Source organism: Tachysurus fulvidraco, chromosome 11 (genome assembly GCF_022655615.1).
Source record: "Tachysurus fulvidraco isolate hzauxx_2018 chromosome 11, HZAU_PFXX_2.0, whole genome shotgun sequence".
Classification (NCBI taxonomy): domain Eukaryota; kingdom Metazoa; phylum Chordata; class Actinopteri; order Siluriformes; family Bagridae; genus Tachysurus; species Tachysurus fulvidraco.
The window spans coordinates 18842110-18862293 of record NC_062528.1 but is presented as its reverse complement, the minus strand read 5'-3'; the positions used below and the strand labels follow the sequence as shown (position 1 = coordinate 18862293).

The window sequence follows — 20184 nt, the reverse complement described above, 5'->3', positions numbered from 1 at the left end:
TTGCATGACTGATTTCCAATTTGCACTTCACATCTTCCCCAGATATTGAATTCAAGGAAGGAGAAACTCAACACACAGTGGAAGTCGAGATCCTGTACGACGGCGTGCGTGAAATGAGGGAAGCGTTCATGGTCCACCTGAAACCCGATGAGAACATGGTGGCTGAGATTCAGGTGCTCGCTGAACAGTTTGCACAATTTGCACATTTAATTTAGATTAAGAATTGTTATTTAAAGCTTGAAAGCACATCATATTCTCAACACAGTATAACACTTCGATAAGAAACAAGAATACTTAATGTATTCTTGAACGACCTTTATATCGGCGCTGTCGGGCGGAAACATTGTAGGTCCAAATTTTGTCAATTTCATATTTTTTTCACATATCGATGCTATCGGTCAGTCCCCACGTGGGTCTGTTATTTTTACAAGTTATTAACCAATCTAAAGTCTTGAAAATAGCTTGAGCGCAAATCTCTTAACTCCATTGGACACTTCAACTGTCCACCTCTTCTTCACTCCGCGGGAGAGCTTCGTGGCATATTTCTCCTCAAGAAGAGTCGCAACGAATCAACACATCTTCTGAGGTAAATGTCTTCAAAACACTGGGCTCAAAGAAAAAATATCTTGACCCCCGCTAGTCCTGGTGCTCGACTGAGGACAGGAATTTAGCGCAAGACAATCCACTGCAATGCGGACTAAACCCTGTGCATTGCAGATAAGATACAGCGTTTTTTTTTATTTCCTGAAAAATAACGGTTTTGGAGATACGAGGATTCCGCCCGACGGCGACGATACGTTGGTATGATTTTATATCAAGGCTCATCTCTGGAAAAACAAGGTCCTGTGTAAGTTGATGCTATAGTAACTGTGTAGCTGGAGCTGCTGTTCAATAAAAATAAATCAACGTGTTTGTCAGAAACGATTTGCTAAGCATTTGTCTTTTGTATGTATACAGATGACCAAAGCTATCATCTACATCGAGGAGGGAAACAGTATGGCAGATGTGACGTTCCCCTCTGTGCCAGTAGTCATGTCATTGCTGCATTACGATAACCCGATCGGTGCCCCAGTGAGTCGACCGCCCGCTGGCTACCCAGTCCTCTGTGTCACAGTGGGTATTGATTTATATACTTTGTCACCTGTGTCACGCTGTGTATTAAATTCTATATGCTGTCAGCTGTGTCATGCTGTGTATAAAATTCTACAGTATATGCTGTCAGCTGTGTCATGCCGTGTATTAAATTCTACAGTATATGCTGTCAGCTGTGTCATGCTGTGTATAAAATTCTACAGTATATGCTGTCAGCTGTGTCATGCCGTGTATAAAATTCTACAGTATATGCTGTCAGCTGTGTCATGCCGTGTATTAAATTCTACAGTATATGCTGTCAGCTGTGTCACGCTGTGTATAAAATTCTACAGTATATGCTGTCAGCTGTGTCATGCTGTGTATTGAATTCTGTATCTGTACAGAATGTGGGATCAGTCTTACTGAATCTCACTATATCCTCATCGATGGATTGCTTCATATCATTCTTGCCATTATCTGCGTCACTATCATTCTTGTCGCCATGTGTAGCCTCATCCCTCATGTATATTTTATTTCACCTGACATCTACTGCATATAAGTCTATATTTACGCTGACTACCTTTTCATCTTCATCGCTTGATATCATTCCTGCCATCACTGTCATTGACGTCGCCATGTTATCGCTACCTCATCTGGGGCATCACCGAATGTCATTCTTTATCAGGCTTTATCATGGTCATCAGCGTTGCCATGAGTACCGTATTCACTAACCCCTCACCTCTCACAGTGTATCTTTCTGACATTTGCTCACATATCATACATCACTCAATATGTATTTCACTACATTCTCAGCATCAGTCACCATCACTACCATGTCATCTGTATCACGGTGCCTCACAATAATCTCCATACCTCTGTAAATTAGTAAAAATAAATAAATAAATAAACAAATAATGTTAATGCTAAAGGATTCACGCTCTGATCTTCTAGCCTTTTATCGTGCATAGCTTTCATATCCATATCATTCATTAAAATTCCTATCATGTCAGTTTTCTGATTAGTTATAACCTGTTTATTCTTCAGTTTGATTACTAAAGAGCGTTTTGATGCTAAATGCGCGTTATAGATTCCTTCATTCCTTTTTGTTCATCTTTCTTTCTTTCTTTTCCTTTTTTTTATTTTTTTTTATTTTACTAATGCTACTGGAGTTCCATTGATTTTACTGATGTGAACATTTAGATTCCCGTTGACCCGAAACACTGGATCGGATCCAATCCATTTCGGATTTGACATATTTTCCGATTCGATCCAATCCGGAAATAACTTTAATGAACTATGTTCTTTGCATCGTCCGGTGAGGGTTGTTATTTTTATATACAGCTCATTATGCTGCTTACAGACAATAAAGCAGCAGTAACAGTTTTATGAACTTTTCACAGAGTGCCAGACCATATGTTTTGGCAGAAGGCTTCTTAGCTCTTAAAGTATCTCCCTTTAATTATCTTTCATCCTCTGAAACTTTCATCCTCTGAAACTTGGCTCCGGTTTCTCAGAATATTTTGTCTGTTTTTTTTTTTTCTTTCAGGCTTGCAATCCCAAGTACCCCAACTTCGAGCGCACCGGCTTCATCTGTGCAAGCGAACACATCAACAACACGCTGACCCGTTACCGCTGGCTTGTTAGCGCCCCCGCAGGGCCCGATGGTGTAACCACCCCTATGAGGGAAGTGGACTTTGAGACCTTTTTCACCTCGTCGAAACGCATCACGCTGGACTCTGTGTATTTCCAGGCAGGATCACGTGTTCAGTGCGCAGCCAGGGCGGTGAACTCTAACGGAGAGGAGGGGCTGGAGTTTAGCAGCTCCATCGTCTCCGTCAGTGTGGAGGAGGGTGTGTGCAAAAATAATACCCTTACATACTGCACACAAGACTGGTCAGGATTAAAAAAATCAATCCTAATATAAATAAGACTCTAGCTAGGCTAGTGTGGGTGTATGTCATTTTGTTTGTGTTATCCCAGGAGCTAGACGAATTTAAAAAACACTATAAATTAATAAATTAATCAAAACAACAGGAAGGAAGTAGTGTTTTTAAAAACGAATACTTTTTAAATAACGCTTCCCAAGTTCCTTTGTCCTTGAATACCGTTAAACAAGGCTAATCCATTGCTAACCTTAATCTTTGAAACCTTGTTTTTTTCTGCACATGGCTTTATTCAGTAGTGATTCTTCTGAAAATCCTTTTCAGTCTATGATTAGGTCTAATCTGTGTCCGGGAATCCAGCCCAAGAAGAGCCTCGTGTGGGGAATCTCACTGCTCGTTACAGCACTGTGACCATCAATCGTAGCTCTCGAAAACAATCCAGTGTTTGAGCTTTCTAACATCTCGCTAAACCAATTTGATCTCGACAGTGAAGCTGAACTGAATTGTTGCCGTGGCTGGGTTTGCTTTTAGATGATTGAGTGGAAGCTGATTGTTGTGTGCAGGTCTGTGCCAACCTCGTGTCATAGGCGCTGTAGGAGCTGAGCCTTTCTCAGCTAAACTCCGCTACACCGGGCCAGACGACCGACATCATCCCAACCTCATCAAACTCACCGTCACCATGCCGCACATAGACGGTAAGGAAAATCAGCCTTGTGCGTTATATATAACGGCTTCTGTTTGGTCAGAAGGTGGTGATACATATTCCATAAGATTCAAGTCATTCTACTTGTAAGATAAACCGCAGGTTCATATTAGGAGTGCTCGTTCAAATTTTTGTTGTTTCCATAGTAACAGCTTACACAGATGTGTATGTTGAATGCCCCAAATAATCTGATTAAATTATTAAAAAATGTTATTAAAATGCTAAAGCTTTCTGTAAGGTTTTATGTATTTATGTAGCATTTTAGAAGGAGTCTCCAACGTTGGCACGATCAGAGGTAAAAGTTAATGCGTGTAATATATGAAAAGCTAAATTTACATTTTTTTCGTCTTATTGATTGAGAGAAAGATGAGGAAACGACTGCTGATACATTAAAAATAAGACATTTTAGCAAAGGATAGCTTGAATCTAGTCAAATGTATCAGCAATTTTCTAATAAGATTAAAGTAAACACAATATAAGGATATTAATTATTGACTTTTCCAATAATAACTTACTATATATATATATATATATATATTTTATATAGTGGATAAAATTGAGCAAAAGAGAAGAGGACATTTTTAGCTTTAAAATTTTTAAGAAATAATGTAATTTAATTAATTTTTATTTTTGCTTGTACTCTTGATAGGAAATGTTGAAACATTTGGACTATATTCACAATATTTTAGATACATTTTTTGTTTGTTTTTTTTGCAATGTAGTGGTTATATATCAGAAAATGTATTATTATTATTATTATTGTTGTTGTTGTTGTTGTTATTATTATTATTATTATTATTATTATTATTTCTTTAGCTGTTGTAGCTAGTTTACATACAACAGCTATAGACCTACAGCAAAGAGCTTGTAGACTTTTGTTCATTAGTAAAATAGGATATAAAGCAGCAGATGAATTTAATCAATCAGTTTGACTTTGCTTCATTTGCAAAATCGTAAAGCGTTCGTATAACATACTTATAAATGGCTTTGTTGAGTATAAATGTGCATTTCTCTGTGTTATAGGGATGCTCCCCGTGGTCTCCACTCGTCCTCTCTCCAACTTCGAGCTGACGCTCAGTCCTGATGGAACCCGGGTGGGAAATCATCGCTGCTCCAACCTGTTGGACTACAGCGAAGTCCGTACGCGTCACGGTTTCATCACCTCGGACATCCGTAGCCCCGACGCCATCGGCAGCACGGCGCCTTATCAGTACAGCACTACTTTAAGAGGAGAGAACACGCTACGCTTCTACCGCAACCTTCACCTGGAGGCCTGTCTCTGGGAGTTCATCAGTTATTACGACATGTCCGAGCTGCTTAGTGACTGCGGAGGGTCGATTGGGACAGACGGGCAGGTGAGATGTTTATTTATTTTATTTTTTTTATTCCCTCCCCCTTCCTGTTGCCTTTTGCTCTTGTTGTAGTTAGACTTGCATATAAAGATAGTTATGTCATATTTGCCTATATCCTAAATATAATTTAAACGATACAGGATGTTAGTAAAACGATATGCACTATAACTATAACTAGTTGTATTCTGGCCCTGAAATTAGAACAGAGGTGCTCAGCTCTGTCGTGTTCCTTTTACAAGGTTATACAAACGTACTCAAAAGATTGAAGTTTTTAAATGGCTGTGACTAGTCATAGGAATGACTCTGTAATAGATGTGATTAGTTTTGTCTATAAAGCTAATAACTGAGATCAAGCTTAACCCATAAATCCTGCAACGTTATTAGAGAGTCTAACAGAGTCATCTTTTACAGAAGGCCTGTTGTAACGATGCGACACTTGTCCGTGAATGATTCATTTCAATACCGTTTTATTTGTATTGTATGGCGCTTTTAACAATGAACGTCGTGTCAAAGCAGTTATAGAGAAGGTAAGAACTATAGTACAGAAAGTTCAAGATTAATATTAGAATTATGTTATGTTTAAGTGTGTTTGTATTTATCCCCAATGATCAAGCCTGTGGTGAGGCTTCCCTTAGATGGAAGAGGAAGAAACCTTGAGAGGAACCGGAGTCAAACGGGGAACCTCGTCCTCATCTGGGTGACACTGGAGGGTGTGATTATAAACTGTTATAAACACCAGTGAGTGTTATTATGAATAATGTCCTTTCTACGGTCATACACAATCCGACAAGTGTGTATCGATGAGAAGGTTGTTGTCCTCAAAGACCACACGGAGTTGCCATCTTCTCTTTAAATTTCCAAAATCTTCATGAAGCGGAACACAACTGGAGCTGGAACATCTCAAGATACCTCAGGATGGGTAGAAAAAGATTAACAAGTGAATGTATGTCGTGATGTACTGTAGAGTAACAATGTGAAATCATTCGTACATCTTCAGTAAGTTCTTTATCTGGATATTGGAACCACTTGGGTCCATCCCTGGATGAATTCACACTTTCGTTCAGACCTACTGTGTCTTTTAGTGTAGTCATGTTTTTAGGAGAGAACAGGACAACCCAGAGGAAACTGAGGTACTGTAGTAGTTGATTCCTGATCATCTTAATGCCACCTAATAAGAAAGAAAATGTTATGAAAATAGCAAACTCCTTGATTTTCCTGGCGGAGACTTCCCTGTCGTCCCATGAGCCCCTCTGTTTGCGTTTCCGTGGCTAAAACGGGAATTCACCCTCAATGAACTTTGCGGATGTTTTTTTTTTGTTCTTTTCTACACTCCTTTGTTTTAAAGCTGCATGGTGGCCCCTTAAACCGCTCTCCACACTGGATACACACATGCCTCCACTGGCCGGTCCTTCGCGCTCACCATGGAAACGGCTCCTAATTCTTCTCTCTGCAGTTAATTAATGGAGACGAGTGTCATAAAGGGATGGCTGAGTGCAAAGGCCACGTTGTGTTAGCATAGACCTCATGGCACCGCTATTTCTGCTAGCGTGCCTCTGTCTGCATAAGAAGTGCCACAGAACCGGTCCTGTGCTAATGAATGGATGTGGCGCTGCTCCATACATCATTCTCTAATCATTTCCGCAAGACGGTCGTTTGCTGTACTGAGATTTCAGAAGGCAATATGCAAATGTAGTCTTGAGGTCGTTTTGTGATTGGTAGACTCCGAGCTCCAAGTATGTGTATTGGAAGTACAATCGCAGATTAATGAAGAGTGGAGTCTGAATAAATCAGGTTTTTATCCACCAAGCGTTCAGCAGTGGACGTTTAATAAACTGCTAATAATAAGGTCATGTCACATTATATAACAAAATTACCTCTGTAGATAAATGTATTCATATTGGACAGTTCTAATGTAGAGATATCTCATGTCATTTAAAATATCATTATATCTCATTCAGAAAAAAACATAAGCTTGGTTCATGATTATTATTAATCTAGCCACAATTTTCTACGTTTATCTTTAAATTGAAGTTTGAAAAGTCACTTTATTTAATTCAATTTTATTTTATTTTATTATTTTTTTATTATTAAATACCGAAAGTAAATTTATGTTTTGCTGAATATTTGGACTAACAGGCCATCTAGTGGTGTAGAATTTTCTGTACACATTTCCACATAGACAGAACGATGCGTCAGAGAGCAAAAACGCAGCAATTTCTAATCTCTACATGTTGCAGGTGCTGAACCTTGTGCAGTCGTATGTGACACTGCGTGTGCCGCTCTACGTGTCCTACGTGTTCCACTCTCCGGTGGGTGCTGGAGGCTGGCAGCACTTTGACCTGCAGTCCGAGCTCAGGCTTACCTTCGTCTACGATACGGCCATCCTGTGGAGAGACGGAATCGGCAGCCCGCCTGAGGCCGAGCTTCAAGGTCTAGAGAAACAACTTTGGAAAATATAAAAACAACAAAACTTATGGCTTAATCAGTAACTAATATGAATGAGGTGACGTTGTGAGAAAGAGGAATGCAAGCAGAGCTAACGGGTGTCCGAAAGGGTTAAATGTAATCTTTAATGTGCCACAAAAATGCTAGAATGGAGAAAGACTTGCAGAAGATTTTACTTACAAATGTGAATTTCACATTTTTGTATGTCGCCTATTATTACCATCTATTAAAGAACCACCCATGACATATAACAGGAAATTGCACAATTTTAAATAGAGACATTCATTTTTATAATTAGAATTAAATACGTTACTCTTTGTGTACTTTCAGATTTTCACGTTAGGGGGCGCCACAGCGAATCACCACAGTTTCCACCTAACTCTATCCTCAGCATCCTCTACTCTCACACCAATGAACTTCATGTCCTCATTTAACACATCCATATATCTCCTCTTGGGCCTTCCTCTTGACCTCTTACCTGGCAGTTCCATCTCTGACATCCTTCTACAAATATAACCATCTCCTTCCTCTGTACATGTCCAAACCATCTCAATCTAGTCTCTCTGACCTTGTGCCCAAAACAGACAACCTGAGCTGTCCCTCTGATGTGCTCCTTCCTAATCCTGTCCATCCTCGTCACTCCTAAAGAGAACCTCATCATTCTCATCACTGCTACCTCAATCTCTGCCTCATGTCTTTTCCTCACTGCTACAGTCTCTAATCCATACAGTAGAGCTGCTCTCACTACTGTCTTCTACACCTTTCCTTTGATTCTTCCTGACACTTTTCTCCACCCACTCCAACACGCCTGTACACCTGCCTCTTCAGCACTTTTCCGCACCCACCGTTATAATTAAATATGTTAATTACACCAAATCTATTTTCAGTGTATTTTATAAATATAAATAACCACATGGTGTCATACACACATCATTTAGAAACCTGTTTTCTTGGTATATTTTGTGTTTTTCAGGCTCGCTCTATCCCACCAGCATGCGAATTAACGAACACGGTCGCTTGGTGGTTAACTTCCGCACAGAAGCTCGCTTCAGGGGTCTGTTCGTGACGTCGCACGCCGGTGAGTGTAACATCTGGGAGATCAGATTACATTGATCATTGATTAAATTAAGACTGTTTGATTATTTATTCCTGGCAGGATGTGGAGGTCACTGTGGCTGATTTGATTGAACCGAATATGGCATATACGTGTATATATATATGTCTGTTAGATGTTCGACTGTGAGCTTGTCATCTGTCGAGTCATTGGGTAGTTAGCTTCTACAGACCGTTTCTGTTGAGGAATACCGTCTGTCGAACCTCTGTGAAGCTCCTGCACCAGAAATAGGCTGGAATCTTTAAAAACGTCTCTCTTAAAAAGTTTTCTTTCTTTTTTGCATTCAGACTTTGTTTGCTTTAAACTGCTGCATGCTGCAGACAAAAGGGCTGACAAGTGTGATGCATTGAGAGTGACAGTCACTCATTTCGGTCTTTTGTCACGTTCTCCCGCCACACATTGTATTTCTCACGCAGAAAAACGTACTATTTATCATATATTTAATAAGCCGCAGCGCCCAAAATGTATCTGTCCGCATCGCTGTATCTATGGAACCGGGCAGGAAACAAGCTCGTCTCCCCTGGAGTTCTTAGTCGAGCCTGACACTTATCAGCCAATCAAAAAAAAAGAGGCTGCACAATAGCCAATCAGAAAATAGCACTATAGTATATGGGTAAGAATTAACGCAACAACCAATGAAAAAAAAACATTCATTAGAGAGGGTATTTTCGATGGTTTGAACAAAACCTCAACACGAAACAGCTTGTCTCTGGACGGGCCATTGTCCTCAATCATGACCCTAAAAATGGAATGGAAATGTCACTCTTGCCTGTCTTCAAAACTTGAGAGCCCTGATACAACATATTAAAGTTCAGGAAAAGATAATATCGTATAAAATATGCTAATATCGCATCATCACCATGTGTACTGTAGGAATTTCCTAGGCTGATATCCAAGACACAATACAGTACATTCACAAGCTGTTTTGAGTTGTGCTTGATTTTACGTTTGCGTTTACAGCGAGATATTTACCCGCCTCGTTCTACCGAGAGACTCGTATAAACACGCAAACACGATCTGAATTGCAAGTGTACTGTAGTTGTAGGGAGGAGAAGAATCAGAACTCAATGGTTCATTGGCATTCGTTTACATTTAGAGAAAAGAAAGAGACGGTTCCAGACTGAATTGTAAATTTAAACTTACTGAAGCTGCCGTATCCTCGTATTGTGTCTCTGCAGCATCGCCTCTGACCTCAATGATTATGTGCATGGATCACCCCGGGCTGACCTTTAACCTCAGCCTGGTGAGGAGCGAGCCCACCTACAACCAGCCCATGCAGCAATGGACATTCGTCTCCGACTTTGCAGTCAGTATTTTTCATCTCCCTCAGGCTTAGAGCAGTACCACTGACCTTTAAGTAATATTAAAAATGAGCCCAACATTTATTTGCAATTTATTTACTCAGCTTTGGGTATTTATGAAATACACAGCGATTTGGATTTGCATTTATTTATTTTTTTTAAATGAAACTGTTCTTGCACAGGTGAGAGATTATTCCGGTACCTACACGGTGAAGCTGTTGCCATGTACTGCCTCTCCGAGCCTGGAGTACACACTGCCTCCGGTGTGCAATCCCCGAGAGCCTGTCGCATTTGACCTCGACATCCGCTTCCAGCAGGTCTTTTCAACTCACTTCTCACTACAGCGACATAATCAGAACGAACACGGTTACTGACACACATCACTCCGCTCCATACAGTATGTAGTTCAGCTCTAGTCTAGAGGAAACGATTTCTGCTTAGAAATTCTAGCTGATCGTGCAGCGATGGAGGCTTTATACAGCGATGCCTAATGGTGACAGAACAGATAGGTGTCTAGGTGCTTAGTTTAGGTGTCGTCTGAAATCTGATTGGACGATCACACGCTATTACCCATGCTACTTGCATACTAAGGTACAACAAATAACGGCCATCAATCATGCATTCGATACAGAAAATTTACACGATCGGTTTGTTCGGGTGATAATTTAAGATCGATTATTTTATTTAAAAAAATGTAATTAGTTGATATTAAATTTCAATGTCTCATGTTGCTTACCTAAAGTTTTTTTTTTTTTACAGACACAGGAAGTGTCTGAATACACAAAGTTTATAAATAATTTTAATATGTATGAAATTTTAATCTGAATAAAATGTATGGTGTCAGATTTATTGCACATTTCTGTGTGTGTGTGTGTGTGTGTGTGTGTGTGTGTGTGTGTGTGTGTGTGTGTGTGTGTGTGTGTGTGTAGGTGAGTGACCCTGTAGCTGCAGAGTTCAGCTTGAACACACAGATGCTGTTACTCTCAAAGAAGACTCTGTGGTTGTCTGACGGCTCCATGGGATTTGGGCAGGAGAGCGACACTGCGTTCTCTGAGGGTATAAAAGTGCACAACGTATCACACTAATCTCGTCATGTCTAAATCCAGGGCTAAAACAGTTTTCAGATTTTTTATTTTAATCATAAAATGCATTTAGATGCCTTCATTTTTCTTCATACTGGAACACAAATGTGTAATGGTGAACTGTGAACAAACAGAATCCTGTATTTGTGGTGTTAGAGATGTCACACTGCTCATACTTCACCTGGGGTTAACAATTAATCCTGAGTCTTCATAATCTGATGCTTCACATTGTACATTCCTAAACTCTGGATTAACCTTTCTTTTTTTTTTAAAGAGGTTAATCCATATTCATATTTACATATTTACGCATCAACAAGCATGATTAGTTAAATCCAACTAAGGAGCATGCAGGGGGTGACGTGTGGGTGGTATTGGGAATGGGTTTGGGGGTGTGGGTGGTCTGGGGGCTGGTTGTGTGGTGATGGGGCTGAAGTCTCAACACTTTCTGATCTCAAAAAAAAAATTTAACACAAAGGACAGTTCTGCGTTTTTTCACCCAAACAGATAATGCTGTTTTTCACAACTTTGTAATGTTTTTGTCCTGTCGATCGACCTGTCCGACTTCTCTTTGTTAAATAAACCGACATCCAGTTTGTCCTGAACAGACTTTTCCTGAACAAAGCTGTAAAAATAAAACCGTCTCCTCTTCACGCTGATTGACGTGTTTTCCGTCAGCGCCTGACATCCCCCCTCCCCCCCCATGCTGGAAATACTGTTTAAACAACACCCAGAGTTCCTGTGACTGTACAAATCAGGTGAAATGAGGCATGTGCTGTTCAGTTTCTGATTGTGTGTCTGCTAAGCATCAGGCAGCAACACCTCATGTACATGTACAGGTTTGGCTTTGGGGTACAAATCAGTGTTTACCCCACTTCGAAATGACAAGTTGGAAATGTTCCTCTAGCCCAGGGTTAGAAGCAGGGTATAGGACGATAAGGGATGATAACCCGGGGTTATGCTCAGTGTGAAATGCCCTTTAGTTATCAGTAAAAAAACACAGGACGGTATGAAGCAACGAGAGAGAAACATGCCCTAGATTTCGTCTCTACTTGTGGTGATATTTTTTAGGCACATCTGTAACACATCTGCAGATTATTTTCGTAGACTAAGAACACATTGTATAATTAAGGGTCAAATTACATAAAAAACAGACAACAGAACACATTTGTATTGGTTTTATTTATTTATATATATATGAATAGAATGAGAACTTGATTGGGAAACTATTTGGCACAATTTTTTTATTACATTAAGAAATCTGGCCCATCAAATGATGCACTTTAAATTTGCTCAGAGTTTATATGACACAGAACCTAAATGATGAAATTATCCAATGACAAAATTTGTTATAAATGTAGTACAGGCTCTATTAGGGACTACATACTGTATATATGTTTTGGAAATCCCCAACCATTATGAGTTTTTGGAAGAAAGTGCTGCATTTTCTTTCCATATTGTTAATAGTTGATGTGCCTTTATTCTCAGGTTTATGTTTGCTAGTAGATTATGTTAAAGAGATGGAGCTGCCAAGTAAGAGGTCAAGAGGAGATATATGGATGTGTTAAAAAGAGGACATGAGGTGTGAGAGTAGAGAATGGAATCGGATGATTTGCTGTGGCGCCCCCTAATGGGAAAATCGGAAAGTACATGAAGAGTAACATAGTTAATTCTAATTATAAAAGTTAATGTCTGTATATTAAAATTGTGCAATTTCCTGCTATATTCCATGGGTGGTTCTTTAATAGATGGCAATAATGGGTGACATACAGAAATGTGAAATTCACATTTGTAAGCAAAATCTTCTTTAAGTCTTTCTCCATTCTAGCATTTTTGTGGCACATCAAATATTGACATTTCTGGCATTTAACAGATGCTCTTATCCAGAGTGACTTACACTTTATACAATTGAGTAAATTAAGGGTTAAGGGCCTTGCTCAGGGGCCCAGCTCTTGCACCCTGGTGGATCTGGGAACTGTTAATCCTTTATTACCCACCCATGCCTTTCCTCCCCCACTTCTAAAGCAATGCTATTATATTTTCTGTTCATAATTGAATAATAATAAAAAAAAAAAAGTCATTTAAAAAAAAACAACACAAAAACCCAGAATGAATCACAACCTGGCTGCTACACGAGCTTGCATGAAGTCGACTCAGTCACAGTAAGGATGTCTGTGTGGGATTAGTGCAGTATCAGCTGTACGCTTTAATTAGATTGGTATCTGTATGGAATCAGAAACAGATTGCTGCGTCACTAGAACACATACAGATCGTGTGCCAGGATGATATTGAGGCGGACTTCATTTTCACACGGAATGGAAAATGTTCTCAAAATTGGATTAGATGCAATTTAACATTTAACAAAAAGAAGGAATCGAGCCGTAAACGAGCTTGAGTAACTATTAAAAATATATCGTTTGTCTGACATCATCAGGTGACATAGTCTACGGCCGTGTTATGGTGGATCCTGTGCAGAACCTCGGAGACTCCTTTATCTGCAACATCGAGAAGGTGTTCCTGTGTACGGGGGCAGATGGCTATGTGCCAAAGTACAACCCTGACAACTACGAGTATGGCTGTTTAGCAGATGCTGCATCACTTCTCTACAGGTTCAAGATCATTGTAAGCAGATTTGATCTATAACTGATAACAGCATCAGTAAAATCACTGCAGTATACCGATTTAAACAGATCGGTCAGAATGTGTTGAGTATTTTCTTTAGTTTTCTCTGACAGTAGTGCTAACAAACGCAATTCATAGCACTGCACTTCCTCTGATGTGTTCGGTAACTTGTGTACACAGAGACTTGTCTATTGAACACTACATATACTCTAACCCTGATAATAAACTGAGTAAAACAGTATGTTAATGTATAACCGTAGATACGATATGGTGTAGTATGTGTTATTATGTGTTATGTGTTTGTTTAACATTACTGGTAAGAGTTGACAATATAAGCGTGTTCATAACCCTTGGAAATTAATATAAGTACTCTACTCTAATCTGCTGTACTCTAATCGGCTTTACTCTAATCTACTGTAGTCAATCCTAATCTAATGTACTCTAATCTGCTGTACTCTTCTCTGCCATACTCTAAATCTACTGTAATCTACTCGAATCTACTCTACTATACTGTAATTCACTATGCCCACTCCACTCTAATCTACTGTACTCTAATCTAATATACTCAATACTACTGTGCTCTACTGTACTCTGATCTACTGTAGTTTAATCTACTTTAATCGACTTCATTCCAGTCTACTCCACTCTAATCTACTCTACTCTCATCTACTTTACTCCACTATAATCTATCTAATCTACAGTACTCTAATCTACTGTAGTTTAATCTACTTTAATCGACTTTACTCCACTATTATCTAATCTACAGTACTCCAATCTATTGTACTCTACTCCACTATAATCTAATCTACAGTACTTCAATCTACTGTACTCTACTCCACTGTAATCTACTCTACTCCACTCAAAACTACTCTACTCTCATCTGCTTTACTCCACTCTTATCTACTTCACACTAATCTACTGTACTCTAATCTGTTGTAATCTAATCTGCTGTACTCTGCTGTACTCTACTCCACTATAATCTAATCTACAGTACTCAAATCTACTGTACTCTACTCCACTATAATCTAATCTACAGTACTCAAATCTACTGTACTCTACCCCACTATAATCTACTCTACTCCACTCAAAACTACTCTACTCTCATCTGCTTTACTCCACTCTAATCTACTTCACACTAATCTACTGTACTCTAATCTGTTGTAATCTAATCTGCTGTACTCTGCTGTACTCTACTCCACTATAATCTAATCTACAGTACTCAAATCTACTGTACTCTACTCCACTATAATCTAATCTACAGTACTCAAATCTACTGTACTCTACCCCACTATAATCTAATCTACAGTACTCAAATCTACTGTACTCTACTCCACTATATTCTAATCTACAGTACTCAAATCTACTCTACCCCACTATAATCTAATCTACAGTACTCAAATCTACTGTACTCTACTCCACTATATTCTAATCTACAGTACTCAAATCTACTCTACCCCACTATAATCTAATCTACAGTACTCAAATCTACTGTACTCTACCCCACTATAATCTAATCTACAGTACTTCAATCTACTGTACTCTACTCCACTATAATCTACTCTACTCCACTCAAAACTACTCTACTCTCATCTGCTTTACTCCACTCTAATCTACTTCACACTAATCTACTGTACTCTAATCTGTTGTAATCTAATCTGCTGTACTCTGCTGTACTCTACTCCACTATAATCTAATCTACAGTACTCAAATCTACTGTACTCTACCCCACTATAATCTAATCTACAGTACTCAAATCTACTGTACTCTACTCCACTATATTCTAATCTACAGTACTCAAATCTACTCTACTCCACTATAATCTAAGCTACAGTACTTTAATCTACTGTACTCTACTCCACTATAATCTAATCTACAGTACTCAAATCTATTCTACTCCACTATATTCTAATCTACTGTACTCTAATCTACTCTACTCCACTATAATCTAATCTACTCTAGTTGAATCAATTTCTCTCCACTCTACTCCACTCCACACTAACCTACTGTACTCTAATCTACACTACTCTAATCTACCATACTCTATTACTGTATAGTGTACTCATCTAGTTTTTCTATTTATTCTGATCTACTGTACTCAAATCCACTGTAGTCTATTCTACCGATGCTTGTACACTTGTAAAGTCAAGAAATGATTAGGATTTTTTATTTTATTTCTATATTTTTTTAGTTTATAGCAAAACAAAGATTTTTTTTTTTTTTTACAGGACAAAGCTCAGCCAGAGACTCAGGCTAGAGCATTTGGGAGTGTTAGCTTTAACGCTTTCCTGGCAGTTGATGACCCGGAAGCTTTGACACTAGTGAGGCAGCCCGGTTCAGACGGCTTTAGGTTGGACTCTGCACCACTGTTTCAGGTAAGTCATCGGTCCAACAGTAAACACATTACAAAAGACATTTTACAATGAGTTCTTCCTAGCGTGTCTCAACTGTCTCTATGGGGAGACACTAGCTAGCTCTATTAGCTAGTGAATTAAACATCAAAGTATTAGCAGTAATACAGTTTAATTAACTAGTTAGCTCTAATATCTTTAGCTTATTACAGTTTTCTTTTTAATTGCATTGTTAATACTGAAGCCATGTTTTCACAACTCTTCCTACATAAATCCTGGACAAACATTTCATCTTATTCAAAACTTGCTCAATCCTATAAATCAATTCATACAAGTCTCAGAATAAGCTCGTTCGACCAAAACACTGGCAACAATTCTCAATCGGAAAGCATAACACTGCCACTCGTAACACACTGAACTGAACTCGCTGCTGTTAGTGTTTTTAGGTTGGTGTAGGCTTTTGATTTCTTTGAATGATTTTGTCACATCAATCAGTAGTTCATGATAGAATAAGAACGTCTTTTTTTTTTTTTTTTTTTTTGTGAGAAAGCAGTGGAAAATCATTCCCGGTTTCGTCAGTTTCGCTGACTTTGAAGAGTTTTGACAACGTGACTTCAGTTGTGACACTGCAACTATGACACAATGTAACACTGCATGTTAGCAATTGAAAGAAAAAAAACTCAGTAAATGTTTTTATTTTAAACAATTATTAACTGTCAGTGTTGTTCTGTGCTTCTTTTTGTAGGTAGCTGCAGGCAGGGAGTGGTACATCCACACCATATACACTGTCCGCTCCAGAAACAACGCAAACCGAGGCATCGGAAAAAGGAGTGTGGAGTACCATCACGTCACGCAGCACCACTCCTCACGTTCCAGAAGGTCTGTCAGCAGCGTTCCGGCTTTGGCTGAGGAGATCGGGGAGGAGAACGAGCGAGGAACCAACATCCTGCACGTGGCTCTGGAGCGCAGCACCCAGCACCAGCTACGACCCAAAGTCAACATCCAGAGCGTAGTTGTTACCACAGGGTCCAAGCCACAAGACATCGAGGACAACGACATGATAATGATCGTAGGGATTTTAGTCGGTCTCATCTTGACTGTTGTTTTGCTCGTGCTTGTGTTTTTAGTGGTGCGTTCCAGGAACGAGAAGGAGAAAATCAACGAGCCTCCGAAGGTCTCCAGCAGCACAGAGCCCATGATGACGCACAGCTTTGACAATAACGACAGCTCAGAGGTGTGACCGTATTTTGCAGACGCTCATTAGAACTGTTTTGCAAGTGCTTCTTATTTAAGTATTAATACTTGAAGTGACTGAAGAGAGTTTGACTGTCTTGCACAAACTCATAGATGAGGTCAGCTTAGTTCAAGTGACGCTGTCTCGAGTCTGTTAGGATCATCTTGGAGCTCAGATATTGGCTCTCTTCAGGTGTTTGCTTCTCCCAAGACTCTGGAAGCACTTTTTGTTTCCTCTGTTTAACAATTTTTAAGGAAGACTTGAAGCCAGGTTTTAGCAAACGAGGCGCTTATGTGTAATACTGCTTGGACCATTGTCTTTTTTTTTTATTATTAATTATTATAAATATTATTTTTGCATTCAAAGGTGCTAGACACTCTCCTGGCCATCAGGCTAAGGAGTTGAGCTGAATTAAGAGTGTTTTTTTTTTTTCTTCATTCATTGGTTGGTTTATTCATTCGTTTGTAAAGAATCGTTATTGTTCTATCACATTATATTATCACTTTTTATTACAGCATTACAGGATTTTTTTTTTTTACAATATTATTTTTTAGTTTGTATACAACATTTAAAACCTTTTCCTTTATAAATGCAGTACAGTACAAACTTTTTCAAAATCACCTCTTCACTATGGGTTGTTTGAGGCTTGGTTTATCAAGCGTACATTCTCTGTATAATATTGTAAATTTCAGAATTTGAAAGAAGTGTGAATGAGTTTTAGGTACCGTAGTAGTGTCTTTTCTACGTCTTGGTCCCTGACTGACTGCAATCATTTGCTGGTATTGAACATGGTATGATTAGATTACAGTGTGTGAATCCGCAAGACAGATGTTTTTCATTAGTCTGCTGAAATGGGATGTGGTAGCTCAGTGGTTAAGGCGTTGGGCTACTGATTGGAAGGTCATGAACCCCAGGTCCACCAAGTTGCAACTGCTGGGCCCCCTGAACAAGGCCCTTCACCCTCGGTTGCTCAGTTGTAAGTCACTCTGGATTAGGATGTCTGCTAAATGCATTAATAATGTAAATAGTACATGGTACATCCTAAATGTTTAGAACTTGACGGAATCAGATAATTTACCCAATTTATACCTTACGAAGGAGTCATTACAACATTATAATGATCATGATTAACATGACACATATATGTGACATATAACACCGTTACTGTATTTAATGACATTATTATTATTATCCAATCAAGTGAATCTAGCATGTTCTTGGGTAATTAGCGGTTCGCAAGACTACAGTAAGTAAAGGCTAAATTGGCAAGCCTGTTCATGTTAAAAAGCTGGAAAAACAAACTAAATTTACATTTACGGCATTTGGCAGACACTCTTATCCAGAGCGACTTACATTTATCTCATTTATACAGCTGAGCAATTGAGGGTTAAGGGCCTTGCTCAGGGGCCCAGGAGTGACAGCTTGGTGGCCCTGGGATTTGAACTCATAAACTTCTGATCAGTAGTCCAACACCTTAACCACTGAGTTACCACATCCCCACAATTATTTTTTTAATTGAATTATTTGAATGTTTGTATGTTGCGTTAGCCAATCATCTTTAACGCTTGCAGTATTTTAGCAGTGTATTTTCGATCATAATCGAAAATTCAGTCAGCTGTATTAACTGCTGAATAGTGAAGTGTGTCCTACTATTTGGACACATTTTTAACATCAGTGATTTGTTTATTTTGAGGATTTTGCACACACACACACACACACACACACACACACACACACACACACACACACACACACACACACACACACACACAGGTCATTGAGGTACTTTCTATACACTAAATGCTTACACTGGAGTTGGGTTTTTGTTTTTGGTAGTGTACACTGTGTTAGCCGTTGTAGGAAAATAATCAACAACAACCCGGTGTGATGCGGCTCAACAGGATGTGGGGTTAACTTGACCACCGTGAAGTTAAATCTTTTCCAATAACAACTCATCCTAAACAATGTAAACATAGTTTACAGTTAAACAGTTCGAGCATCAAACCAAACCGATTCCTGGTATCATTTATGTATTAACAGTTAATTACTACAACATCTAAAACAGGGCATTATAGGTAATATAAGTGTTTTCTTTACCACCAAGGAGAAAAGAAGACCAAGTTAGATTGATTCATTATGTTCTGGTGTTTGGGATGCAGATGATGAGTTTGGCTGAATGTTCGTTCAGTGAATTCTATAATATATTAATTCTAGCATTTGGGACACAGGCTAAATCTCAGTTTATTGGTGTTTTGGATTCCATTTAATCACATCTGCTTTTTGGTTCACCTTAAATGTATTACATATGAAAATGTGCATTTCTATGACTGTTTATTTATTGTTACATAGTCAGTGCAGTAAATCTTTTCTCACTTAACAGCCTCATTCTCATCCTGTACACTTATTCGTCATATTTATTAGTCTGATCTTGACAGCGTATCACTTTTTTTTTAATGCTATGCAAATTAATTCACAGTATGTTTGACAATAGCGTGCAGGATTTTGCTTATTTTCTTTGTTTTCTTTGTTTACCGTCTTTATGAATCTGGTTTTCATGACCTTCCTGGATGCAGTTCACAAAGAAGTGAATAAGAAAAATTTGTCTATGTAAATAAGAAATTGCATAGAAATGTTTTTGGGTATGGTCAGTGTTAATAGATGACGATGATCTGTACGTATTCATGATTTACGAACACTGTATTTGTTCTATTAAAAAAAAAATAAAAAAAATTTAAGTGTGCTCCTTTCAGTAACTTTGCCACTTGTCAAATATGTAAGCAATGGCAGTTAAATAAACATTATATTTTGGCGGTGTTTTTCTTTTCTTTAGATAAACTGATAGTAAAGGTTGCTAATGTATCCCGTCTCCTATGATCCGTTTACTTAAAGGTGGGGTGCACGATGTTTGAAAGCCAATGTTGACATTTGAAATCACCAAAACAAACATGCCCCTAACCCAAATAGGTGTCACCCCTGTTTTGATAGCTCCGCCCCACACATACATACGCAACTTAGGCAACTATTATGGCGGA

At 38.8% G+C, this 20184-nt stretch overlaps 1 protein-coding gene across 2 annotated transcripts in view; it reads left to right on the top strand.

Annotated features, from left to right (window-relative positions):
* Positions 1 to 19960, top strand: part of frem2b (FRAS1 related extracellular matrix 2b) — a 153295-nt gene extending 133335 nt beyond the window's left edge. The window contains exons 12-24 of one of the 2 annotated variants that reach the window (XM_047820668.1): positions 43 to 173; positions 958 to 1113; positions 2618 to 2921; positions 3518 to 3649; positions 4681 to 5012; positions 7247 to 7439; positions 8428 to 8532; positions 9747 to 9874; positions 10052 to 10186; positions 10799 to 10925; positions 13383 to 13570; positions 15796 to 15942; positions 16664 to 19960. In XM_047820668.1, the coding sequence (XP_047676624.1) occupies positions 43 to 173; positions 958 to 1113; positions 2618 to 2921; positions 3518 to 3649; positions 4681 to 5012; positions 7247 to 7439; positions 8428 to 8532; positions 9747 to 9874; positions 10052 to 10186; positions 10799 to 10925; positions 13383 to 13570; positions 15796 to 15942; positions 16664 to 17158 (2573 nt within the window). In that variant the 3' untranslated portion in view covers positions 17159 to 19960. Of the gene's footprint in view, positions 1 to 42; positions 174 to 957; positions 1114 to 2617; positions 2922 to 3517; positions 3650 to 4680; positions 5013 to 7246; positions 7440 to 7784; positions 8397 to 8427; positions 8533 to 9746; positions 9875 to 10051; positions 10187 to 10798; positions 10926 to 13382; positions 13571 to 15795; positions 15943 to 16663 lie in introns of those variants that run through there. The other variant, XM_047820669.1, reaches the window with a different exon arrangement.
* Positions 19961 to 20184: the final 224 nt, after the last annotated feature.